The sequence below is a fragment of the Anabas testudineus genome, chromosome 1, assembly GCF_900324465.2.
Source record: "Anabas testudineus chromosome 1, fAnaTes1.2, whole genome shotgun sequence".
In the NCBI taxonomy this organism is placed as follows: domain Eukaryota; kingdom Metazoa; phylum Chordata; class Actinopteri; order Anabantiformes; family Anabantidae; genus Anabas; species Anabas testudineus.
Genome location: NC_046610.1, coordinates 5,005,912 through 5,030,723, shown reverse-complemented (window position 1 = coordinate 5,030,723; position 24,812 = coordinate 5,005,912). Strand labels below are relative to the sequence as shown.

Sequence of the window (24,812 nt, the reverse complement as noted above, 5' to 3'; positions counted from 1 at the left end):
GAATCACATGCAGAAATCATTAAAGTGGTGCCACTTGAGTTTCAAAGCAGTGCTGTCATCTGGCAAAACAACACCAACCTAACGCAGTTCTCATCAACGCACTGCCCTCAAGTGGCCAAAACTAAAAAATATTAACAAAATAAACTTATAAAACACTTTTCCAGATTGTGCTTTAATACATTGCTGCAGAAACGCACCTCTTCACAGTCGCTCATGCAGTCCTGCAGTTCTCAAACAGATCCAAAACAGAGAAGAGATCATTTAATAGCATCCAACGTGAATAAATAAAGTCCTAATTAAGCAGCACGAACGACTAATTGCAATCTGCAAAAATGTCAGCAGTCCGCAGTCATGTTTCACGGTTGGAGAATGAACAGCTTTTCCTGCTGTGGATGTGTTTTGCAGGTGCACTCAGGTTCGGCGACGCGCACAGCTCCGCGCTCCGGCTTTACGCAGCACCTCCCACTTCCCCAGCTTGTTTAAGTTCTCGCCTCCTTCGCTTCAATGAGCGCTATTGTTAAAAAGTCTGAGCGAGCCTGAACGCTGGCGGACCTCGGTCTGGGTGCACAGGGAGTGCGCTGCAGTGATACACCTTTTGGTTTCAACTCCATGTGTGGACTCTTAAACTTGCTGCGTTACATGAAAAAGCTCTGGACTTTGCATCGAGAGACGCGGCGACAAAGTGGATAAAAACGTCTGGGAAAATCAGCACCAGCGCATTCCTGCGGATTTTGGATTACTTTGCCAAGGTAAGCTTCTCTCTCACTGACTTTAACTGTAACTTTTAAACTTGAATTGTGCGTTTGGTGCACAGTAACCGAGCGGCAATAGTCGTAGTCGTCAGCTGAGATTTGACCACCCTTTACACCAGAGACACCCCCTTCGTGTATGAAGTTTTCACATGTTGTGATCCTGACTGTAAACTTGCAGAGTATGATAATTGATTCAGCCTCAGCTCCCTGAAGTGCCATTAACCAGACTGGTCCACATGTGAAAGCCTTGTGGTCAGTGACTGTGTCAGCGTATCGTTGCATTCCTTTCCCGGCGCACGGATCACTATCTCGGCTCAGGATCTGCCGGCCAGACGCGCTCAGGGGGGGAGGCACGGACAGGTTTCCGACCCCCACAGATCTGTGGAAAGATTTGGTCTTATCCTTGGCATTGCTTCAGGATCGTATTAGAAGCCTGCTTTCTCTCCACTTTCTGTTTGTTGTCGCCTCATGTGGGACACTATAATCAGGTCATCACCCAAAGACAGAGCCATGAGTTACCACTGGACACACCGGCTGTCTGTGGGGTTAATGTGGTGTTTGGGGACATAAAGGCGTGAACATACTACAGAGTGCGTTAGTGGGAACCGCAATTGATGTTCACTTCCATCCGCTGGAGCTGAAACGATTGATTGATTAGTGATTTAGTCAATGGACAAAAACCCAAACAGTCCATAAATGTTTTAATTACAGACTCATCGTGTGTCATTTTAAGTGTTTTTAATTTTATATGTGAGGTTCTGTGACATTGCAATTCCAAACCCTTGATCAAGTGATGTAATTAGTGTGTTGTCTAATCAACTTTTGCATAATGAATCATTTAGAAAGGTTTGTAACAGTACTGCTTTTGAGCTGGTTTGAGTTGAGATGGAAGATATTACATATGACTTACCATGAAATTCTGTTGAACATTCTTCACTGCTTCACATTTTTAAGAATGAACAATTCACCAGATATCCTCAAAAATAACAGCGATTAATCAGCAATGAAAATAATAAGTAGCTGGACAAGATGTTATGTTTGCAAGTGCATGAGCAAATGCACATATAGTACTGAGATGATGTGTAGACTTCAAACAGACAGACCTGCACACCACACTCATTTATAGGTATTAACATTAGCAACATGTTAGGGAGAGTTTTTTATACAGGGATGAGCTGTTCAGAGAAATCTAATAAACGCAGCGAGTGATATACTGACCATGATCTGCTCTATTTACCTAATATTGGAGTTCCAAGAAGAATATGAGAGCAATAAAGCCTTTCAAAGTCAATATTGGTTGGTGAGTGGGCAGAAAGACAAACCCAACATGGTGCATGAGTATGGGAAAATCAAAGAAAGGTGCAGACAGAAGGATGGACCGAAGTATGAACGGGAGAGAGGCAGAGCAAAGCAAACATTCCTGACTCAGTGTCTTAGCAATTTAATTAAAGTTTTTGTGAGATGCTGCAGTGAGCACCTCGAGGTGAAGGCTTAACCCTCGGCTCCCCACAATTCCAGCTTGGACTAATCCCAAGGGTCAGCTAATAAGTGTTCGTGTCATGCCACCATGACAACTAAATAGGGGGGAACCCAAAGGAAAGCTGCCCCAATCAAGGAGTTAATAACCCCATGAAAGAAGTTAAGAGGTACAAGGTGAAGGGGATTGAGATGTGTGTGTGTGTGTGTGTGTGTGTGTGTGTGTGTGTGTGTGTGTGTGTGTGTGTGCACACACACACACACACACACACACACACACACACACACACACACACACACACACACACACACACACACACACACACACACACACCCTCCCTTCAGGTCAGATTCCGGTCACTGTACCACTAGCTGCAGAGTTTTTTTTATAGGCAAATAAAATCAATGACACAACCGGTTGTAACTGAATGAGGAATAAGTGCTGACTGTGATGTTTTTCATGACTTTCAGAGACAAAAATGTTTCTCATTGCTGCTGTTGTCTCAACCACTTTTGCAAATTGTTAGATTTTCCTGTTCTCTACATGAACCGTGCACATGTGACCTTTTTACCACTGCAGAGAGGCTCGTTTCTTTCCTCACCCTTCTGATCTCTAGTTCTGCTTTCTGTTCGAACACCTTTCCTTGGTTTTCTGCTGCTGCCCTAATTTATTTTTATTTTTATGTAGAACAAAGTGCCAGACTCACTTTCACTTAAAGTTCTGCAATAACCAACAAGTAACCACTTATAGAAAATAAACTATGGTTAAAAAGGTTGTTTGTGGTAGATAGACCATTTCTAGAAGCGCCCTGAATCAATATAAGCAAACTGCAAAGATACAGTAAAAACATTTGCTCTTTATCGATTTGGCATTTTTAGCCCCAGCTATTCCTCAGTCATTAGGTCTCAAATCAAATTGGACATAAGAACAGAAAATCTCTTTCCCTCCTCGTGTCGCGCTGCAGATGCATCGGTAAAGTGGGCCATGCAGCTTGTCAGCTCATTTGGGAACGTTTAAGGAAGCGGGGACCATGCAGACGGAGTGGACGACCAGCATCAGGCCCCTGAGTGCTGATAAATCATTCTTCTCGGCTCCGTAATTATTCTGCTCAGGGCAGACATACTGAAACCATTTACTGTAACAAGCTGCTTTAATATATGCTGACAGAAGGTTTGCTCTACTTTTGCTGATACACTTGGCAGACGCATTTTTCCAAATTATCCAGGACTAGAAATCTAAATCAGGGAATCTTGGAAGTGTTTAGAGGTGCAACTGTGATCACTATCATTATTGATTAATGAGTGATTGAAAATCACATTTTCCAAGATATGTAGGTGACAGACACCAAACCATTATTAAGCCAAATGTTCGGCCAAATCTCGGTGAACATTCAGTTCTTTGCTAAATTTGGTTTCTGTTTTCAGTCACATAAAAAGGTTCACGTTACATCTTTACAAGCATCCTTGACACCAGAGGAATCCTACACTTAAACCTACAACAGCCTGAGACTTAACATGCTCACCAGAGGGGAACCTCTACTCTCATAGAACTCAATCCCTATCTCTAGCCCCTCCACCTCGAGGAAATGCTGGGGGATTGCTACTCCTTTACTAACCCATGAAGCGTGTCTCTAAGTACCTTCCCCCCTCATCCTCACAGTGTGTTGTATAAACACAGTGGTTCAGTAGGTAGGTAAAGAGTGTGACACTTATAGACTCCTCGTAACATTCCTCTGTGGTACCAGGATGTACTGGCAGAGAAGGATGCCTCCAATAACAGACCAGCGGTCAGATTACCTAATGTGGAAATATCAGGCTGAGATTATGCCAAAGATTAAACTTTTGAATTCTGGTATCTGCAGTTTGATCTAACAACAAAAAGAAAAAATAATACAGCCTGCTGGAGAGCTTTTGCTAAACACATGTTAATATGTTATATTTGAACTTCAAGTCTGTTTTCATTTATTTATGCACACAACCACGGTGGTATTGCATTGGGTTCATGGTGCCTTTAAAACACAGGTGCTACATATATTCAAGCTCCTCGGATGATATACTACTGACTGATAATTCTGTTTCCACAATGTAAACATGTCATGCATTACATAAAAACACATTATTAAAAATCTATTGGTAAAAAAAAGTTTTATATGAAAATTAGTTCAGTCAACAAATTTGCACTAAGGTCATTTTTTTCTTGTTGTTGGACCCAGAAAGGCAGCGTCTGTACTTGCTGAAACCTTCATATTCACACTTGACACCTCATCTGTCTCAGGTTTTTAAGATAACACATCGTTGCCGCTTCTTTCCCCAATAACAACCTCACCACTACCTGAGGGCAGGGGTGGTGAGTGTTAGGGTGGGGGTTGTGTGGTAGATTAGAGGAACCCCGCCTTCCAGCTCCCTTCTTCTGAGTCCCTCTTTTTTTTTTTTTTTTTTTTCCTGAGGGCACATAATCTGGCTGTGCACATACCCATACTCTTTCATCCCCATTCAGCGGCCCTCATTCCCCTACACACACACACACAGGTCTGGGGCCTCACAAAGGAACTTAAAAGGACTGAAGTCCTGACCTGTGATACTCTGAATGACTGAAAGCCGCAAAAGGTGAAGAGAGATGCCGTTTTACAAATCGAAGGTAACCAGCCGTGTTGGTTACCATGAACGCGTGTGCTGAAGTGTCCGCTTATGCAAAGCACGGTGTATGTGTCAGGATGTGTGAAAGATTGAAGTTGCCTCAGGTGTAAGTTCAGGGCAGTGTGGTTTGTCCTTCTGTGTGTCTGCATTCAGGTGTACATGTAGTGTCATGTTTCCTTTTACTGACATTTTGTTGTACAATTGACATTTAAGCCCTGCTTTTGTGCAAGTGCAAATCTTCTTTGTGCAAATTTCTCTTCAGGAACAAAGAGAATTTGTGTGATTTTTCCTCAGGAAATCTAGCCAACAACATTATTAAATGCCATTTTAAAATGTAAGAGAGTTCTTCTGCTGTTACACATTATTATATATAGTGAACTGCTTTATTAATCGATATAATGGAAAACCATTCACAAGGATTTCACATGTAAGTTTGCACACTGACCTCTATAAAGGCTTTGTCAAACCACACACTTAACTGGTGAGCTAGAGTAATTGCTAACACAATGGAAACCGCGTTGAAGAAAATCCAGCTCTCCAAGCTGACAAGCCTGCTGACTTTGAACAACTGAATTGCAGCCTTGATTTGCTTGTTCCTCAACAAAACTAAGTAGGACAATTGTTATTGACTTAATTTTTAATTTAGCCTCAAGCCAGACGCTCAGTGTTTGCGCACAACAGGAATTATCACTCCTCTGTTGTTATATAACAGCCTCAAGTGGATTTGCAGACACAGTTTTTCATACAATCCTGCAGAGGGTCAGTGCACACTCACCACTGACCCACGCTAATGTAGAGATACGCTAATTTACATGTGACTAGAATAAAACTTATAGCACCTAAATAGTACAGTTACAAACTGTATACAGTACCTGCACATGTGAATTCGTACACAGACTGTTTCTCTTCTTTCTGTCATATGGCACACACACACACACACACACACACACACACACTCCCACAGAGTCGTCCTTTGAGGCCTCGCTGCACCTGGCATGAGATTAAAAGGTCATGAGTCAAAGGGGGGACCAGTCAAGCCACAGGCCGCAACAAGAAGCTGACAAAGCAGAAGAGAAACACACACTGAAAGAAGGTGCCATACAAAGAGAGCCCTGAATCAGAGAATGTAGCTCCAGATTATCCAAATAAGAAGAAATCGACCCTGCTGAGTGAGTACCTCAGTGGAGCATGTTCTGTGGTTCACCATGTTTCCACTTGGCTCACAGCTGAGTGTAAAGATGCTGGGACCACCAAAGAAAGACAAGCAAATCAAACCGGCACGTTGGAGCTAGTGGAAGATTCTCAACTGGTTGTTTATCTTAATGAGAGCAGATAGGATAAGTCAAGATAAGATCATGACTTCAACGGGTGGCTTGTAGTGTCATAGATGTAACAAAGATTAGTGTATTAAAGTGCTGTCTCTCTTCCCTCCTACTGCAACAACAAAGCTCTGAATTTTACTGTTTGTGGGTGACATTGCAATGTTTGCTTTGCTGTAAAACAGGAATGCAAATATTAAAATGTGTCGAAAGCTGAGAATCATTATACCGGGCAAAAAAACAAAACAAAAAACTGCCATCAAGTTCAAATGGCTCTTTAGTATGAACACGAGTTGTTGTTGTTGAGTCGACACGGCCCATATTATTTCCATCATTCCCACATGTGCTCTCTTTAGCAAAATGTGAGCTTTTCAGGAATAAGACAGCTTTAGTGTGGTTGTGTTCTAAGCACAAAAGAGACCCTCACAAATAAATTAAGTTTATCTGGTGGAAATATGCTCATGACAGTTGATCCTAATTCCGTCCAGCTTTCCAACCAGTTGTTTGTTGGAGTCACTGCTCTCTCAGATGAAGCATTAGTCCAAGTTGCTTTGCACTTGACTCTGCACTTTACACATCCTGTGGCCACTGAACCCGGCATAGCGAACTGTGACTTCGGGTCAGCCCGTGGTATTTTTAATTTGGTCATGTTGTTCACAGATGAGAACCAAAAGCCACTTCAAAGAGATGGCGAGCAGATCAAAAGATACGCCGCAGCAGCTTTAAGGCCAGAGGAGTGAACAGTGGAAGTGTGATATACATGCACTGATAAGTATTGAGCATCAGGTTGTGTCTATCACAAAGATGAAAATATAAAAAAAAAATATATATAGTCGTACAAACATATGACTTTTTAATGATGAATCTGTTGCTTGTGTCAATTCTTATAAAATGAAAATTTAAATCGATGCTCAGTCTAATGAGGTCATTTGTAGCTCCTGGGGGAGTCTGTGCATGTGTGTTTGTGTGTTTTGCGTGTAAAGGCACTCCATCTAATCCACACAAACACAATAACATCATTTTTTTCTCCCTGTTCCCTCCCCAAAGATCTACAAGCCTCAGAGCTTTTGTCAGAGTCGTGTGTCAGCGCCCGGTCTGCAGTGAAGCATGTCGTCGCCGCTCCCTCACATTTCTCTGCCTCAGAGTCCAGTTACACCACATGCAGGGTGCAGTGAGGTTCACAGAAGCTGCACAACTAAGCTTTCAGAAACTTATATTAGAACTATGCACAGCATCTGTTGCTGCAAAGTCATGTAAGTGGTTATGCTGTGCGTAATTTCTGCTTGATTTGTTTCTGTAGGACATAATACAACTTTGATTTTTAGAACTTTGATCATTATCTTAGAAAATGTTGTTCTGCAGGTTTTCTGTGAACTCACCATCGAGTTTAAAGTTATAATCCTCCAGGTTGCACCACCTGTAATTACTTTAATAACAGCAAGTGTGGTTTAATACTACAGCAAACACTTACTTTCAAAAATACAATAGAAGTTTGTCTTACAGTGCAGCCAAACACAGGTAATTGAAACTAATGACTAATTTAATGCTACAGAACTTACTCATAAGTTATTTTCCACACAACAGCAGGGCGCAGTTAAATAACTGACTGTGGCTGCTCTTTGGTGTCACTCAAAATGGATTTGTTGTTGAAAATTTCTAATTTCAGTGACAAATACTAGTGTGTATTGTTCAATCAAATAGATATATAAGTCACGAGTAAATATATTCAGTTGCTATTTGTGAAAAACCATAAAGAAGGAGGGGAAAACAACATGGCATGAGCCGAATAAAAAACACGACTCTTAAAACCAAACAAGCAGTAGGAGCAAGACAGTGTTTTAACACGACCTTTGACCCTATTCAACTAAATCACTTGTAGGGTAACACGAGCTGTTTTCCTGCAGTGTTACAGTCACAACATAACACAGTGAATTGAAATAAGAATGTTTTTAATCAGGACCTTAATACATCGTCTCTTATTTGGGAACGGACATTCACAAGTTTGATATCATCACTATAGACAGCCAGGGGGAGTGCAAACGGAGAGAGAGCCTGGGTTCTGTCTCCATGACTGGTCTGTCGAAGAGATAACCACTCTGTGTGTTCAGATGTGTCTGTGTGTGTTGTCATCAGTTGTCTGATGCCACTTTGCTTTGTCACTTTAGGTAAACATCAACGATGACCTCAGCATCAAACTATCACTTTTTGAAATCAGTTATTTATGTATTTGGTGGGTTTATTAACAACGATTTACAGTACTGCACAAGCTCAAACTTTACATGACTTGCAGTGCGAAAACTGAGTTTTGAACATTACATGTTGCCAAAAATAGGACAGGATGAACTTGGTCCAAACTAAAATTAGTTCCACATTTTCCCTCTCTTGCAGAGACAAAGAGTTCTCAGCAGAGTTACAGGACACATGATACATTTAACGTTTCTTTAGGTGCTTTCACGCTATCAATAATGGCAGGGATCAGATCTGGTCTTGTAAACCCGGCAGAACAAACGGCTCGGCACGGTTCGGGAACAGAACCACAAAGAGTTAAAACATGGGATTTTCTGTTCCTGTTTAAAATGCAGCCTTTATTTCTGGGTCATGAACCAGCCGAGGTCACTGGCTTTAGCTGAGACAAACACAGTTGCACTAATTGATTCCTCTTTCACTGAAGGAATAAATGGGCATGTGTGTTAGTGTCTAAGACTAACTGTCTGTGTGTGTATTTGCTTTAAAGGATCTGTCAGGAGTTTAAGTAAATAGATAAGTGAAAAAGTAAACACCCATCCCACACACACACTCTAAAACAACATCCTACTACAGGAATTGGTTTCTACACACACACACACACACGCACACAACGATATTATTAATAAATTACTGTTTTGTGTTTTATTTGCTGATTATAATCCAGTTATTGTGTGTGTGTGTGTGTGTGTGTCCACACTGGTAGTTTGTACAGAGGTCTCAACAGTAAATCCGTCCACACTCCCTGACCTGACACCGGTTAATGAGGTGATCCAGCAGCAGGGGATAGTTTGTCAGACGTTGTGTGTGTGTTGCTCTGTGTGCATGCATCTGTGCAATCATTTCAGTGGGTGTAGCTCATACATCTTTCAGCATCGTGTAATGTCATATTTGCACAGACAAACATGAGCTGCAAAAGTGTGATTGTTAGTAACAGCACTGATTGTTACTGATTTTCCAGTGCTAGTCTGCCATGACTGTACATTTCCAGCACAAAATACTTTTTTTGATTTTGGCAAAGACTTAAGTCTCATGATAATATTAAGCCACGCTAACAGTCCAGCATGCAGTGTGTAACTTAGTGCTGAAAGCAGGACTGTGGTGAAGTCTGAGGAAAGTTCTGAGAACATACGTGCCACAAATTTAATGCAATGTAATGTAAATGATGAACTGTAACTAACTACGCTCATACACATTTAAATAGCGGTAGGTTGGATAATTATAATCTTTTTCTGTTTCATAACTGACAAAGCTTGATGAGTAATTAAGTAAATCCCCACATAATGCATAATTCTGTTTGCTGAATTAATTCAGCTCATTCACTTCGTCAATCTTTTGACTTTGCATGTATTTGTAATCGAGTGGCTTAAAAAGTCAGTTTCAAGTCTGTGATTCACTTTTTATCTATCCTGGTTATCCTGAGTTGCTGGGGGCTAAGGCCAGTGTTTCTTTCCTTTGTACTACACATCCATAATTATAATTATAATCCACCTACACAGCACCAGGAAAAAAAACAAAACAACTTTGTATACATGCTTTTAAGACCATGCCAAAAGAACAGGCTGCAAAACGACCAGAACTGTAAAGCTGCATTGGTCCATCAGAAACCTGAAAAATAGTTATTGTCAGTTCCAGTTCCAGTGAGACAAAGAACTTACACTGTTTTAAACATTTTTAATATGTGTAAAATCACAAATAAATTAGTTTTAGTTTGTCACAACATACATGTGTCTGCTGGAAAACAAGCAGGAATCAGATCCAGAACTGGACCTGGTGTTTGTTCAAGTACAGATAAGCTGAAGTGGTTCTCTCCGTCTAGACCTGTACAAGCCGGAGGGGAAGCATCTACCACTCCGCACTCATCCCCCACAGTCAAGCCCAACCTGTATCCTGCCTGACTTTAGTAACTGACAGCTGAGCTTATCAAGCATGAAAGGGGCCCGTGTTGGGTAAAAATGCTGCAAGTGATTATCAGTCAGCAATCAGGCCTGGAGGTGGGAGCACACAAGGGTAGATCGAGGGAGGGAGATGGGAGATGAGTGCATGCAAAGCAATAGCTGAACAACGATGGAGTGTAGTACATTCAGAAAGTTCAGGGAAGTTTATTGCATAATAAACAAGGGCAATTAAAACCTCTGTGAACCTATGCCTTGGCTGAACAACATTTGCTTCTGTCAGTATCTCAGCTTCAGGCGAGATGCTATTTCCAGATGTAAACAGCTCATAAAGGTAAGCGACAAGTGATGGCAGGCCAGGAACTGACAGATCTGAGAGGGACAGGGAGGGACTAATGATACACTTCACTGCTTTAGGGTGAAAGGTTTCAAAAGGTTTCATTATAGGACAAAAAAGCCAATGTAGCCTCATGCTTAAGAGGAGTTTGCTATATTTAACGTCTTAGTTAAAGGTGGTCTATAAATCTCAGACTGCATGTACTGCACTGATTTAAAGAAGGCAACAATGCACTACTCACACAAGACGTCAAACTGCCTAGAGGAATTTGAACTTTCCTGAGAGGATTAAAAAGAAAGGAGAAGAACAGAGTAGACGTCAACTTGGTTGAGAGGGTTGTTTCTTTTGCGAGTCGTGAGCAGGCACACCTGTGAGAAGCTAAATGCAGGTGACATTCTTAATTTCCAATCGTTGACAGACATGACAGGCTTAGAGCTAGTATAGGGTGAAGACAGATATGCAAGCTTTTATGCCAAGGTTTGACATATAACCTGGGTGGAAAAACTGGTGTCACCAAAAGTTATCCAGAATCAAGGCGTGTGACCAACTGTACAACAAGTAAATGCCAAACAGGCTGTTTAATCACAGTCATCTAGTTACAGTGGATGAGGAAGTTCAGCTCTCTGTTCACTGCTCTCCTGCCTTGTATGTGACTGAATATGTTTATCAGCATACATCTATTAAAAATGTAGTGAAGTTTGGTATGAAGGAAGAAAATCACAAAGGTTTTTTGGCAGTTTGAAGTAATAAGCATTTAGAGAAGGGAATTGGAGTAGAAGAAGAACAAACTGACTGGTTAAACACAGCTTAACAATGGTTCTGTCACGTAAATGTCCCAGGAAGCCTGTCAACCAGCAGGTACACCAGAACCATGGCACTGAAACACCAGAATGCAACACATCGATTATTAGTGATACAGTTATACCTGTGTCTCATAATCTAAATGGTCGGATAAGGTAAAATGAGAAGGTCTGTTGATGGCTCAGTGCCATTTGACATTTCTTCACCCCACAGTCACGTTTTTCATTCACTTTCTTTGTTTATTCACAGTTTAAATAAAGCCTAATCACACAAAACAGTGGTACTCAAAAATGCAGAAGTAGATATAGAAAACACTAATCTAATACCAGATACTGATCACTGCCGTTGTGTTTGGATAATTAGGTTAATAAATCTGCTGGTTGGCTGTGGCCCACAAACACCTACAGCTAAAAACAAATCTAACTGTAAACAGGTTCTAGCTTTTTCTTGGGAATTGGATCGTATGCCCTTACAGCAACATTTCCTAAACCCGCAGAAGAGAATCAAGGTCTGACAAGCAGCAGCACTGCACCTAAATGTCAATTAGCATTTTCACCATATCAGCAGCAACATAGCTGGCATCTCTTTCATACTTGAGTGAGAAAGAAAAACACCCAGGCATCACCAAGGCAGCCACACGGACCCAAACTACTCGCCGAGCTGCCAAGTGATGACTTATTATTGGAAAGTAATCCAGGTTGTTGGGCGGTTCTATCATTTATTTTAGCTTGATTCACTTCCTTAATTGTAATTACTGGGAGGTACAAGGTTAAACAGCGGTTAATAACTGCATTGCTGCTGTTTTCTGATGATAGTTTGCTCTGTCTTTACTGTCTTGTACTATGATAAATGTGAAATCTTTTCTCCTCATGCCTGCTCATTGTACTTTTGCTCCACCCAGCAATGGAATTTACTTAAAACGCTTCAACACAAATTTAATATAGTTGTCAAGTGGTTGTTTGATGAATTAATGGTTTTGTTTTACAGTACACAGCAACTCACCTGTTGCACCCTGACCCTGACCTCTGACATCCACTTGGAGGTTAAATCACCTTTGTATGGACTGTTCTTAAAGCAGGTTTCCAGTTATTTATGTCAAACCAACAAGAGAGATAGCAGAGAAAGAGGGAGGAGAAGAGTTCACAGAGTAGGTTGGAAAAGGGCAGGGAGTAAAAAGAAGAAGAAAAATAAACAGCATCTAAGAAAAGACTCGAAACAGATCAGGATCGAGCAGCCAATGAAAGCTTGGAGAAGGAGCTTTACTGTAGTTTCAAGTAACAGGGGCTGTGCTGTCACATACTGTGTTATTCATTTGTTCCAGAGGTACCAGAGGTAATGCTTGCTCTTGTGAGTACGCTCATAGATTTTAAGAAATAAAAAATGTCCACAGGTTTTTGTCTTAACACCGTCTCTCTTCAGTCCCAACATAGATCTGCCCAGTCTAGACATGAGTTGTCTCAACCTGGGTCTTTCAGTAACTGCTGCCCAGAAGATGACTAATTTGCTGGGGATGTGTCAGTCACTGTTTATTTTACATCATGAGACTTTGTTATTTCACACTAAACAGATTCAGACACAGAAAGAAAGACCGAGAGCAGTGGGTTTGCTAAATGTTTGTGCAATGGGACTGAAGTGGAAACAAACACGTGTTAGACCGGTTTCATTAGCGAGAACCAAGGCACTCATTTAATGGACACCAAAAGGAGTTAGCAGCATGTGCAGGCTCGCTGTTTAAAGAGAATGAGGATAGAAATAGTTTGATTTGCACAGAATTAAAATGAAAAAGAAAGAAAGGAAACGTTTGTTGGTACATTGTAGACATCCAAGAACCCTGTAATGTATTTTAAATGCTTACAAAATAGCTTTTGGAGCAGAAAGTTGTTGTCCGGATTCTACTGGTAAGCTTTTCAGGCATGAGGTAACAGGATATTCCACTTTTGGGAGTTTCAGTTGTGTGGGAGTTGAGGTAGAGTTTGTACCACTAACTCACATCTTTCTTTCTTTCTTTTTTACTAAAATGAAGTAATCTCCCTGTAGGCCAACGCTGTAACACAATTTATGATCCCTGCTCTGCTTCTTTGTACCTTCATTACTGACTTTCCTGTTCCTCCTTCCCGCTCTTCCACACAGTACATCCAAATCCTCTCCCCCCTGTTTCAAAGTGGTAATACTGGAAGTCTTTCTTAATATTTTGTCCTCATCTGTGATGATTAAGTGTCACTGCTTTCGTAATTTCATGCCACACAGTGCATCCATTTCATTTAATCATCTGTTGATAATTTCACTTCCCGTAAGTGTTGGTGTTTACTTGTTTTTGTTTTTTTTATTATAATGAAATGATGCAGTTTCCCTAATTAACTTCTTTAATCGTTATAATTCTCCCTATTAGCATGGAGTGTAAATAAAAGAAGGAGAATACCAGGCCTTGTATCCTGGTAAATTAACAACAGTAGCTGCTTTCCTTTGATGTCTCAGACTCACCCCTGTCGGGAATGATGAGGAAAAACAGTACAATGAAACGAGAAAGGACCACATTTAATGTTGTGCTGCTTCAGATGCGCTATTAATTAAATTTGTGTGCAGATGATCTGGATGCCCCAAGAGGAAGTTGGGAATCTGGAATCTCAAGTTCAATTAGGGTCATATCACAATCCCAACCCAATAGTTAATATTTACTAAATAACAAGTACAACAACAGTATGTGGACAATTATTTTTAAGACTTCTACATGTTGAAACAGATGAAACCTTTAGCAAAGTTTGTTGTTTGCACAGTTGCATTTGTTATTTAAGGTTCCCTGTGGTTTTTTACCCCTGGCTGCTCAGCGTTGAATGGGTCCCAGTTTTGTCAGTCCTTGTGCACATGCACTAGCATGCAAGCATCCCTCATTTTACAGGAATACTGCATGAACTTTAGACAGTACAAAGTAAATGTTATAGTGTGGGTAATCATTTACTGTTCATCTTCACTTGTCTTTTAATAAACTGGACTAGTTCAAAACCTGTCTGAGCTTCTGAATGCTTATGATCCTCATGTTATTGGCCTACAGCGATGTTTCCTAGTTGAGTACAGTATTATTATAAACTATAAAAATGATGACCACGAATTTAACTATGTGTAATAAAACAGGCTGATTGTTTTTTTTTTGTTTTTTTTTTCACTTGGAATAATAAGTCAAGTAGCAGTAGTTGTAGTAGTACTTCAACTGGACTTTCTAGGACTCCCTGCACCTAAGTTTGACAGGATACAACACTGTCATGTCTGGTCTTTGTCATGAACTTGAAGCGTAGTGAGGTCAGTCTTTGTTTACAGTATATTTTGGATGAATGGATATGGTTGTCAGCCACCAGCTACTAAGAAACTAAATTTCATGTAATTCTCCCTCTTAGTTTACTGCTCGCACTCCTTTTCTATTAGTCTCTCTCTACCTTTCTCATATCATGGGGGAGGACAAAGGTTTATATGGGCCTTTCATTCTGTCTCACAGTGAGAGATGGTTGCAGAGGATTGTGGGTAACAGAATCCAGCTGTGTTGCAGGCTCTGTGTTTGTGTGTCTGCTGGTGTGAACATGTGCAGGAATGTGTGTGTGTGTGTGTGCTGCTGCTCTGCTGGTCTTGGTTGCCTGTTGACCTGTTTCATGTCATTTTGACGGCAATGTTTCTCTTTCATCATGCAGCTTTATCTATACTATACAAATAAGTGAGGACACACTGTGTGCTGCAAAGTCTTAACAGCACCGTCACGTTTAATTATGAACTTATGATGGAGCCAAGAGAACTGGTTTTTCAGCATCAAGCTTTGCGATTACAGTTTAATACAGGGCTGGTTTCATGCAGGGTACAACTGCTATCTATGTAAAATAGGTATGCACATATTGAACTCTGTGTTCTAAGTGTTCTCTCACACCTTGCTGTCATTCCTTTAAAAGCAGAGCCAGTTTCAAAATAAAGGAGGTGTATGTGAAGCAAAAATATATTTGTAAAAGTTACATACTGTGGCTTTAAAGATCTTTAAGATTCTGCACCAACATGTCAAGACAATCGGTACTGACAAACTGAAATGATGTACTGCCGTGGCCCATCTGAAATCTGAACGTGAACAGGAAAGACCACAATTTCAAAAACAAGCCCAGAAAAAAAAAAAAATCACTACATTTTAAAAGAACACATTGTAATTTGAATATGAATTATAGTGAAACCTCAAGGTTAAGCACTATAATGCTGCAATTAAGCTAATTTGCCAATGAACACAGCTAGAGGAGAAACTCAAAATGCCATCAGTTGATTTCTTGCAAGACAAAAATACAACTCGCTGTAATAGAACACTTTTGAAGGCTAAAACAGAACCTGTCTTTTGTCTTAACCTGATCCACAGAGAGGTCAGAGGTTAGGTTTAGTGACAAAAGCAGCAGCCTAGAGGATGCTTTGGCAGGGTGGATGCTTGCTGTCACAGAGGCTTAAATCCTTATCCTCTGTGGCTGAAAGTGTTTTTTACTTTACCACCCAGCAGTGAATTAAATGCACAGAGAAGCTGTGAATGGCAAATCTTGTCAGATTACCTACAGTGCATGTCACGACACAGGTCCTTTGAAGTAGCGAAGTCGTAAAACTACATACAGACTGTTTGCCCGGAATTGTAGACATATATGTTATATAAAAGAATAAATATCCTAAATAGTGTGAAGAGTAAAGACTGTTTGTTCATTTTAAAACATAGCATGTTCAGATCTGTCAAAAGGAAAACTTTTCAATGTGCAATGTCTCCCTGCATAGTTTTTGACTCTGTGCCACAATTCATATTCCATTCATTCTTCTCCTTCCCTGTCATCACATTTTCACTTCCTATGACAGCAGCAGCACCCTTAAAGAAATTACAAGCTGTTCTTGTTCTAAAAACAGTACACATAGTGACTACACACAAAGAAAGAACCGGGTTCTCGAACAGAATGTCTCTATATTTGATTTAAACACACATGTATTACAAACAAAAGCAGTTGTATTCTTGTCATAGTAGTAATACTTTGTCATTAGTGGAGCATTCTGTCAGGCGGCAGAAAGTTTCAGTGTGTGCGACCCAAGGTGAGCATAGTTGTTAATGCACAGACATTTCTGTACATTAGCAACTTTGCTGTTTCCACTCATCTCTTCACACAGAATAAAGGTCACACTGGTTACATGTGTAACGTGTGCTACATGTGAGTTCAGTCTATAATGCGTAACATTTATTCTCAATCTAAATCTGCATCGTTGTTATTGGAGTTTTAAACTGCATTTTGCTTGTCTTGTTATTCATTGTATCAAATAGTTCCAAAAGTTAAAAATAGACTAATTCAAACTTTAACATATTAATAAAAGCCATGAGTCAAGGAACTCCTATTCAATATTGGTGTACATAGTGCCACTAAGTGCAATTCATAAAGCTATTTATGTGTCAGATAAACCCAAAATTATGTTGGATCAAGATGGATCAGCCACTATTTGACACACCTATTTGCACATTTTCCCGCCATTTTCACATTTTGGCCCAAAGAAAGAGACATTGTACCAACAAGAGCCTAACGGAAACAAACTTGTAATTAGAAACTGATTTTTAAAACTTAAGAGCATGTCAAAGATCAGACATCATTCTGTGGTCTACAACAAGACCGGGCAGATCCAGGGAGATTTGTTCTACACACTTCTTCTCAACACATTGCATTCTGCCTTATGTTTTTTTTGCAAAGTTGCCATTTCTTTGTTAGTGTCAATATGTTGTGGTCACCTTTATGAAAGACAGAAAAGCATTAAAAACGTGATGACAACTAATATTCACAGACCAACCAATGAATTATCACACTTTTGGATTACTGTTTATTCTTTCACGTGAGTAGCAGGTTAAAGGTTTGATCTTTGTCAAGTAAACCACTAAAACCCAATCAATGTTGACAGCTACTGGTTTATAGTCACACCTAAATAAGCACAACTGTGGTTCTTAAAATGTCAAAACATGTTTTAAAGAAACACTACTCTTTCTCTCACCTGTAAATTCTTTAGCTTCCCTGTTATTCTTTCTTTTTCATTTCCTTCTCTCCCCTTTGTCTTTAATAAAGGCAGATTTTGAGAGAATATTACCAGTTCCTGCTGCAGTAACAAACCCTAATCTCACTCACTGTGTGTTATGATGTTGTCTGAGAGGGAAATGAATGGTGAAGATGGGGCAGAAAGTGAATAAGGGGATGGGCCCAAAGGTGCACTCTTGACTTTAATAAAACATCGACATTTGGGCATCTTAGGGGGATAGGGGGCGAGTAGTCAGGTAATTTCTGGTCACAGACAAAATACTTGTCTCTACTACACCTCTTGTTCATTTAATACTCCACAAATATTTGATAATGCTTTATGTTTCTGCCTCCACATTCAATTTCAAGTGTTTTCATTTTCATTTATTTTTATCTTGTGTGCTTTAAACTAAAACTTATTTTCAGTCTTTGCGACTCTTAGCCCGTTTCACACAACAATCCAAACCTCCAATATAAATCTGATGAAATTCAATAAGTTGCAAAATAATGTTTGGGGGGGCTCCAACTGGTCTGGAGTTGAAGGTCACGGTCTTCAGATTTAGTTGCGTCTGAAATGTTAGTTAAGATCACACAGCACTGTTTGCACTTTTTGCACTTTTTAAAACAAGAAAAAATGCAAACAATCAAACATTGACTGCACTGGAAAAGAAGGGTTTCCCTCAATTTCTTTCTTTCTTCATCAGACATCAGTGAACTTACCTCAAAGGAAAATAAATCAGAAAAAGCAGCATTTTAGTGCACACTTTCCTTCTATCCCTTGAGCAGTGTTTGGACAGTTTGCTTGAGAAAGGCTGAGCTATAACCGTGCCGCACACACGACGTGTCTGGTTTAAGGTTGAGTTGGCTTCATCTTCCCTCTCTAACACATGCATGCAATTTCCCATACATACATTTTGCATATCTATAAAAATCCCACTAATTTTCTGTAGTCTGGTATGTGGTGCCCATGTTTTTTGTAACATGATTCCACAAATGTGTCAAAAGATGTGATGAGAGTGTGCTTGTGTGTGTGCGCCTCCACACCAACAGCATATTTTCCTTAGGCTTGTTTGTATGTAGTAGCCATTTGGCTGCGAGTGTCCAGCTGTATTACTGCAGACCGGGTTTCACGGGCTAAAGACTGTGTCATAAACACAGTGAACAGAGAGAGTTTCTTAATTATCCCAGGAATGGTCAACTTTAATAGGCTGTGTTAGTTGCCCTGACCTGTGGGTTCCTGATCCCAGGTGTGTCTGCTCATTATGGATATAAAACAGAAATTCACTATAATGGATTAGGTGCTGCTGTTTATATGCATCTGTGCAAGAAAGCTGGGGTTTGGTGGTTGGGCTTTAAGTGTGATTGTACCCTGAAAAATGTATCTGGCATTCATTAATGAACAAACAGAATAAGGCTTCACCAACCGAACTAGGAAAAACACTTTTTAATATTGGAATTACAGGCAGTTAAAAAATAATTAGTCAATAACACGTTTAATGTGTGTTTGTTTTTTTGTTATTTATTTAGTTTTTTATTTTAAGATGTATCTTTTCCCAACTTAAAATGTAAATCCGATTAACAGTATCTTCTCTCTCTCTCTTTTGTCTTTCAGACCTTTAGACGTGCCATCACCATGTTACCTTGCGTCTTGCTCTTGTTCCTCTCTTTTGGGCTGGTGTTATCCTCTGACTGTCCAGAAGAGTGTTCCTGCCAAGCCCAGGGCTCAATATTCTGCATTCATCGACACTTAACCTCTGTGCCTCGTGTCCCCTGCCACCACCCAAAATCTTTACATCTTTCAGAACGTAATCAATGCTTTATCCCAAGATGACTTCAAAGGCCTGGGGGAGTTGGAGTTGCTAGATCTAAGTCAGAATGATCTGTTAGAGATTCCAGATGGTGTGTTTCAGATGCTGTCAAAGCTGAAGAACCTGGACCTGTCCGCTAACTACATCACTCACATTTCCAAAGACAGTTTTTCTGGGTTGGTCCAACTGGAGAGGCTATACCTACATGCAAACCGCATTCAGAGCATCCATGTGGACGCTTTTAAAGGTTTAGAGATGCTACTAGAACTAAAGCTCCAAGGGAACCAACTTACCACTCTGCCATCCCTTCATTTCCCCAGGCTTCTACTTCTAGACCTAGCCCAAAATAATCTCCCATCCCTAGCACCCTCAGACCTCCAGACACCTCACCTAGAGGCCCTTAAAGTGGCCTCTCTTGGGCTTACGTCTTTGGATGAGGATCTAATAGCCTCTCTGAAGAATCTCCATGAGCTCGACATCTCCATGAATCAGTTAGCTGAGATGCCACAGGCTCTAAAGCAGGAGTCTCTCAAAGGGCTAATCAAACTCAGCCTGGCAGGCAATCCTCTGGGTGAGCTCAGGGTGGAGGACTTCCAGAAACTTACTGGACTTCAAGAACTGGATCTCAGTGGACTTAATCTCCAGGGAATTCCCCAAGGTTTCTTTAAGGCCTTCCCTAGATTGGTGCACCTGACAGCAGCTGAGAACCCATTTAACTGTTTGTGTCCATTAGCCTGGCTCCCTGTGTGGCTAAAAGAAAAGAGTATAAGTCTTGGGAGACCCGAAGAAACCAGATGCCATTTCCCTCTAGTTAATGCTGGTAAGATGCTTTCAGATCTTGAGCATAAAGACTTTGGATGCCCACCTACCACAACAACAATGCTGATTGGCTCTCCCATTGGAAGTACTCATGTTCCTCTGATGCCCACCACATCTCCAGAAACCACCCATACTAATGCTATTCCTCCTCCACCTCCACCACCCAGTGAGGAAACTGTGTCCTCAAAAACAGAAAGCTACCCTCTTCTACCAGAACCTCCAGTCTCTCCTAGCTCCACCAGTGGTCAATATGAGCAACACATCTGCCCACCAAACATTTGCCTCAATGGGGGCACTTGTAATTTTGACCCACTGGGTCAGCTCAGCTGCCTGTGTCCCTCAGGAACCTCTGGCCTTTACTGTGAAAATGTGGAGGAAATTCCTGAGCCACCAAAACCTTCAACAACAGAAGGTTCTGTAGCTGCCCCTGAAGTGGCCACCAAACTTGATGCTATCAGCTCACGACAGGTGACCTCAACATCAATCCTCCTTGATCTGCATCACTTCATTGAAACACGGCCACACATACGTGGCATAAGGTTGACTTATCGTAACCTCTCAGGACCTGACCGCCGCCCCATTATCCTGAGTCTACCGGCATCCTATCCTGAGTACACTTTACGTGGTTTGAGGCCCAACTGTACATACTCAGTCTGTGCCAGTCCCCTGGGTGAAAAAATCAACTCTAGGTCCAACAGCTCAGCAGAAAGAGGGTCATGTACGGAGGCTCGTACTGAAGGGGTTCCACTGACCTTACAGTCCCCAACTGATACACCGAGTCAGCTGAAATTCACCATTATCCCTGCTCTGGCTGCACTGGCCCTGTTGCTGGGGTTGTCTGTGGTGGCAGGGATGATAATCTGTCTTCGAAGGAGGAGACAAGCCATTGCAGGAATGGAGCTGGAGCTAGGTCCAACTGATCCGGACCCCATGGAACTTGAGGGGATTAAATCCTGCCTGGAGAATGGGGGAAATGGTACACTTCCCCACAAACAGCCAGATATTGATCGCTGTCACACTCCTCAGCCACCTCCGCCCATGCAACAAAATGGGGGCTTGGACTATGAGGTACCCTTGATGCAAGGACACTGCCCATCAAATAACAACACTGCGTTCCTAAAACCATCTTACTTCTAAGATGCAATAAAATCAAATAAAAAAAACTTGGAAAGACTGTACAGTGGGCTTGCCCATCAGGACCTGCTATGACTCATTTAGTGGTTATATTTTCATTCCACGTTCAGAGTTAAAAAAAAGTGGCACTTACTTATGTGGACATTATAGATATAAAATAATGAATCTAAGATTGTAGCACATTGGAAATGTGCTAAACCACTGTGGGACAATGAACAGAATGTGGTTTAAAGGTATCAGGCAGAGTTTGATGGTGGTGAAACCTAACCAAGTGATTCAACAAAGTGCAATCCACTATAAGGGTCTTAAAAGCAGACTGAAACTGAAGTGCCTTTTTTTGCATTGACAGACTGCTCATTTTCAAAATTTCATTTGTTTATGTAAAACAAACTATGTGAATGAGCTATAAATCCTGTTGCTGGATTTGGGATATATGGTAAGGAGAAAAATGGCTCAGCATTTGGGCTACAGAAGTGAGTGAAATGATGCAGATGTAGGCCTGCCTGGACCACAAGTCCTGGTACAAAATGGGGGTTTGACCAACTCCAACTGCTCCATGGGGATTATAAAAAGAAATTGCACTGAAAATAAATATTCTTTTTCCCTTCCTTTGTCCCAGTGACGAAGACCACTGGTGACACAAGAAAGCAATAAAAAATGTTAAAAGCAGGTGATAGGTTGATAATCATAAAAGCTGTTTAAGATACATATTTTGATTTTCACATTGTCCAATCTGAAACAACACTTCCAAGTTTCTTCACAGGTGACTTTGGATTAATCAGCCTCGACAGTCTACATTAATTCTTTCCACACATCCTAAAGTTTTCGACTGTGTGGGAGATAAATTTGCTGTGAAAGATAAATGGACTGAATGAAGAGCCATTGATAATAGACTTTGCCTGCATTGTTCTGTGCCGTAACAGGGAAGCTGTTTTGTCTGTAGCTGATCTCATAATACTCTGTTTTTGTCGTGTGTTATTTTGTTTTGTTTTTTTTATGTTTTTTGCTGTTGATGTCTATTCAGTATTACTGTTGCTATGGCTTAAAATATTATTATTTGTCCCCCAGGAAAAAAAGCTAGTTTAACTCATCATGAATCTGACAATTTTCTATTTGTATTTTTGTGACATGCAGCTAAAACGTTCCTGATCTCCTTTCAGTGAGTGCAAAGTAAATATTTGCATAAGGTCAAACTGAGCATCAGTAATCAAATATCTAAAACTCATCTTTATATCATGTACAGAATGTTTTTTCACTAATATACAGTATATGAATGTAAATGTCAGACATTTTATTCTCCCTGCCAGATCTGCCAATGCTCCATAAAGACATGGTTAAGACAGACCTCAGACTGCATTTGACCACCGAAGCACCCAAAGCCTTTTTCAGAGGCCTTTTGCCACAGTGCCAACTCTTATAAAGCAGAGCACGCGTGCAGAGAAAAGAAAACAAGTTCAAAGTGACTCAAAGCAATTTTCTGTGAGTTTTAAGCACTCGTTTCCTCTCTGCGCTGCTGTCCATATCGTCTCCAAGATACGGTCTAGACAGCATTTCCTTGTAGCTTTTTCTTCTCTCACACCCATTCACTAGTTCTGTCTCTCCACTTTAACCATCCAGTGTGTTTTTGGTCAACAACCATTATTGGCTTGAGTGTTTAGAGAAGGTATTTACTGCTAACCAGACTGTGAAATGTGGAGGTTAAATGCACCGTTCTGATGTGTTTATGCTTCTTTCCAGTTTGTGGCTGAGATTATCAACAACTTTTAGTGTTACTTTGCCTTTTTAATATTTGCCTTCAAGAAAATCATGAAAGAATATTCACTAATTATAAAGAGCTTACAGAGACGTGCCTTAGCAACATTTTTACCAAGTCTTTCTTATCTTGTAGCGTCATAATACCTGCTCATGTGCATTTCGAGAACAAAAGGGCCTTTACTTTGCCTCACAAGAAGTTGCATTACATTACAAACTCAAAATGAAGAAACCTAAAATGTAATGTAATCATTTTAGCCAGGAAAATTCCTTTCTTGTGTCTTAGCTGTCAAACAGCAGAAAGCTTGGATAATTGTTATTGGTTAGTTTGTTCTGCTGCGTGCCTTTAAAAAAATCTATGATAGACTGTCTGCTTAATAGTTGAGACCAGCACTGTCCAAATTTAACTAGCTTCATTACTTTTTTCTACTCTTGTCAAAATTCCAGTGTAAACGCAGACACACATGCTCATATATCTGCTTTTCCCCCAATGTATGAACTGGAAGACTGGAGTGAGAGGAGCAGGAAATGTTTGAAATACTTTAAACAATACCTTCCCTGTTTATTTAGGGAAAAGTTTCTTTTTTTCCTGTCGTTTTATGTTTGTCGGTTATGTAAATTACATTTTTGTGTATGTGTTTTTTAGAAAAGCAACATTGAGAAAAAGAACAGTATTAAAATTCCTTCTTGAGAATATGCCAGTGGTTTGTGCTTTATCAGTAATGGTGTTGGCTAATGATTTAAATTACCTTAATAAGTTTTTGTACACATTAATATGCTCAGTAGTGATGGATTTAACCTTTTCCCTTCTTATTTATTTGAACTAATGTAACATTGGAAATCCATTTTGTATAAGTGGGGGTGTTGTCTTTGTTGCAAAAGAGTTGGAACTGTGGACAACACAAGCAAAAATAGCTTTGGAGTTGATTATGGTGATGTTATTGGTCCTGTTGTGTTGTCAAATGACTGAACTCTATATCTGCTGTGCTTTAAAGTTATTTAAAAAATTCAATCTCCCATCAGGAGAGAGAGTGCTGTTGAAACTGTGCTTGTTGTGACATCACACCCAACCATGGTATCGACTGCACGAGCATAAGCCCACTCATTAATAATTTCCTTTTTTTCAGTTGGAGGAATTCAGTATCACTATGCTAAAGGTAAGCTAGCTGCCCCCAGATACATTTGATACGTTGTGAGGAAACTTTACACAAGATCCCACTGTTCTGAAACATCCTGCTGACGTCTCATTTACGTCACAGCAGCCCTTTTCCCTTTTACATTTAATATCAGGTTATAGTTTCCAGATTGCTTTGTAACTACTGAGTTCCTCTATTTATGTTTCCAGTGGATACTGTTAGGTGGCTGCCTCCACCGATCAGAGTAAGGGCTAAAATGGCTGTTTGAGACTAGCTGGTCTCAAGCTTGGTTGTTTGTAAAGATGGATTTAGAGAAATTTGAACAACTTTGGGGGGCATCAAAAGTTTACATATGTTTAAAATACACTCATTGTTTATTTTACAAAATGACTTAATAGGGCCATAATAAGAGCCCTTTAAAAACAAAAACTGGAGAAATGATTTCCAGTAACAATACAAGCTGATTACACACAGCCTTTATCTCTCAATACTTCATCACACTCATACTCAAACATATGCACCAGCCTCAGCCAAAACATGACTACTATGTGACATTGCATTGGTTTGTGGATTGAAGTAATTTTCTGTATTTTCCACTGATAGCCAATAACACATGCCTGTGGAAATAAATGACGATACAACAGTTTCCAAATCACAGAGATTA

General features: G+C 40.4%; 1 protein-coding gene across 1 annotated transcript; it reads left to right on the top strand.

The window, feature by feature from the left end:
• The first annotated feature begins 505 nt into the window (after nucleotides 1–505).
• On the top strand, nucleotides 506–23,708 carry LOC113162343 (vasorin-like). Its single transcript, XM_026360422.1, is given in 3 exon segments — nucleotides 506–749; nucleotides 19,112–19,260; nucleotides 19,262–23,708. Coding segments are annotated over 2 exon segments (2,130 nt in total). The 5' UTR covers nucleotides 506–749; nucleotides 19,112–19,132; the 3' UTR covers nucleotides 21,264–23,708.
• The last annotated feature ends 1,104 nt before the right edge of the window (nucleotides 23,709–24,812 follow it).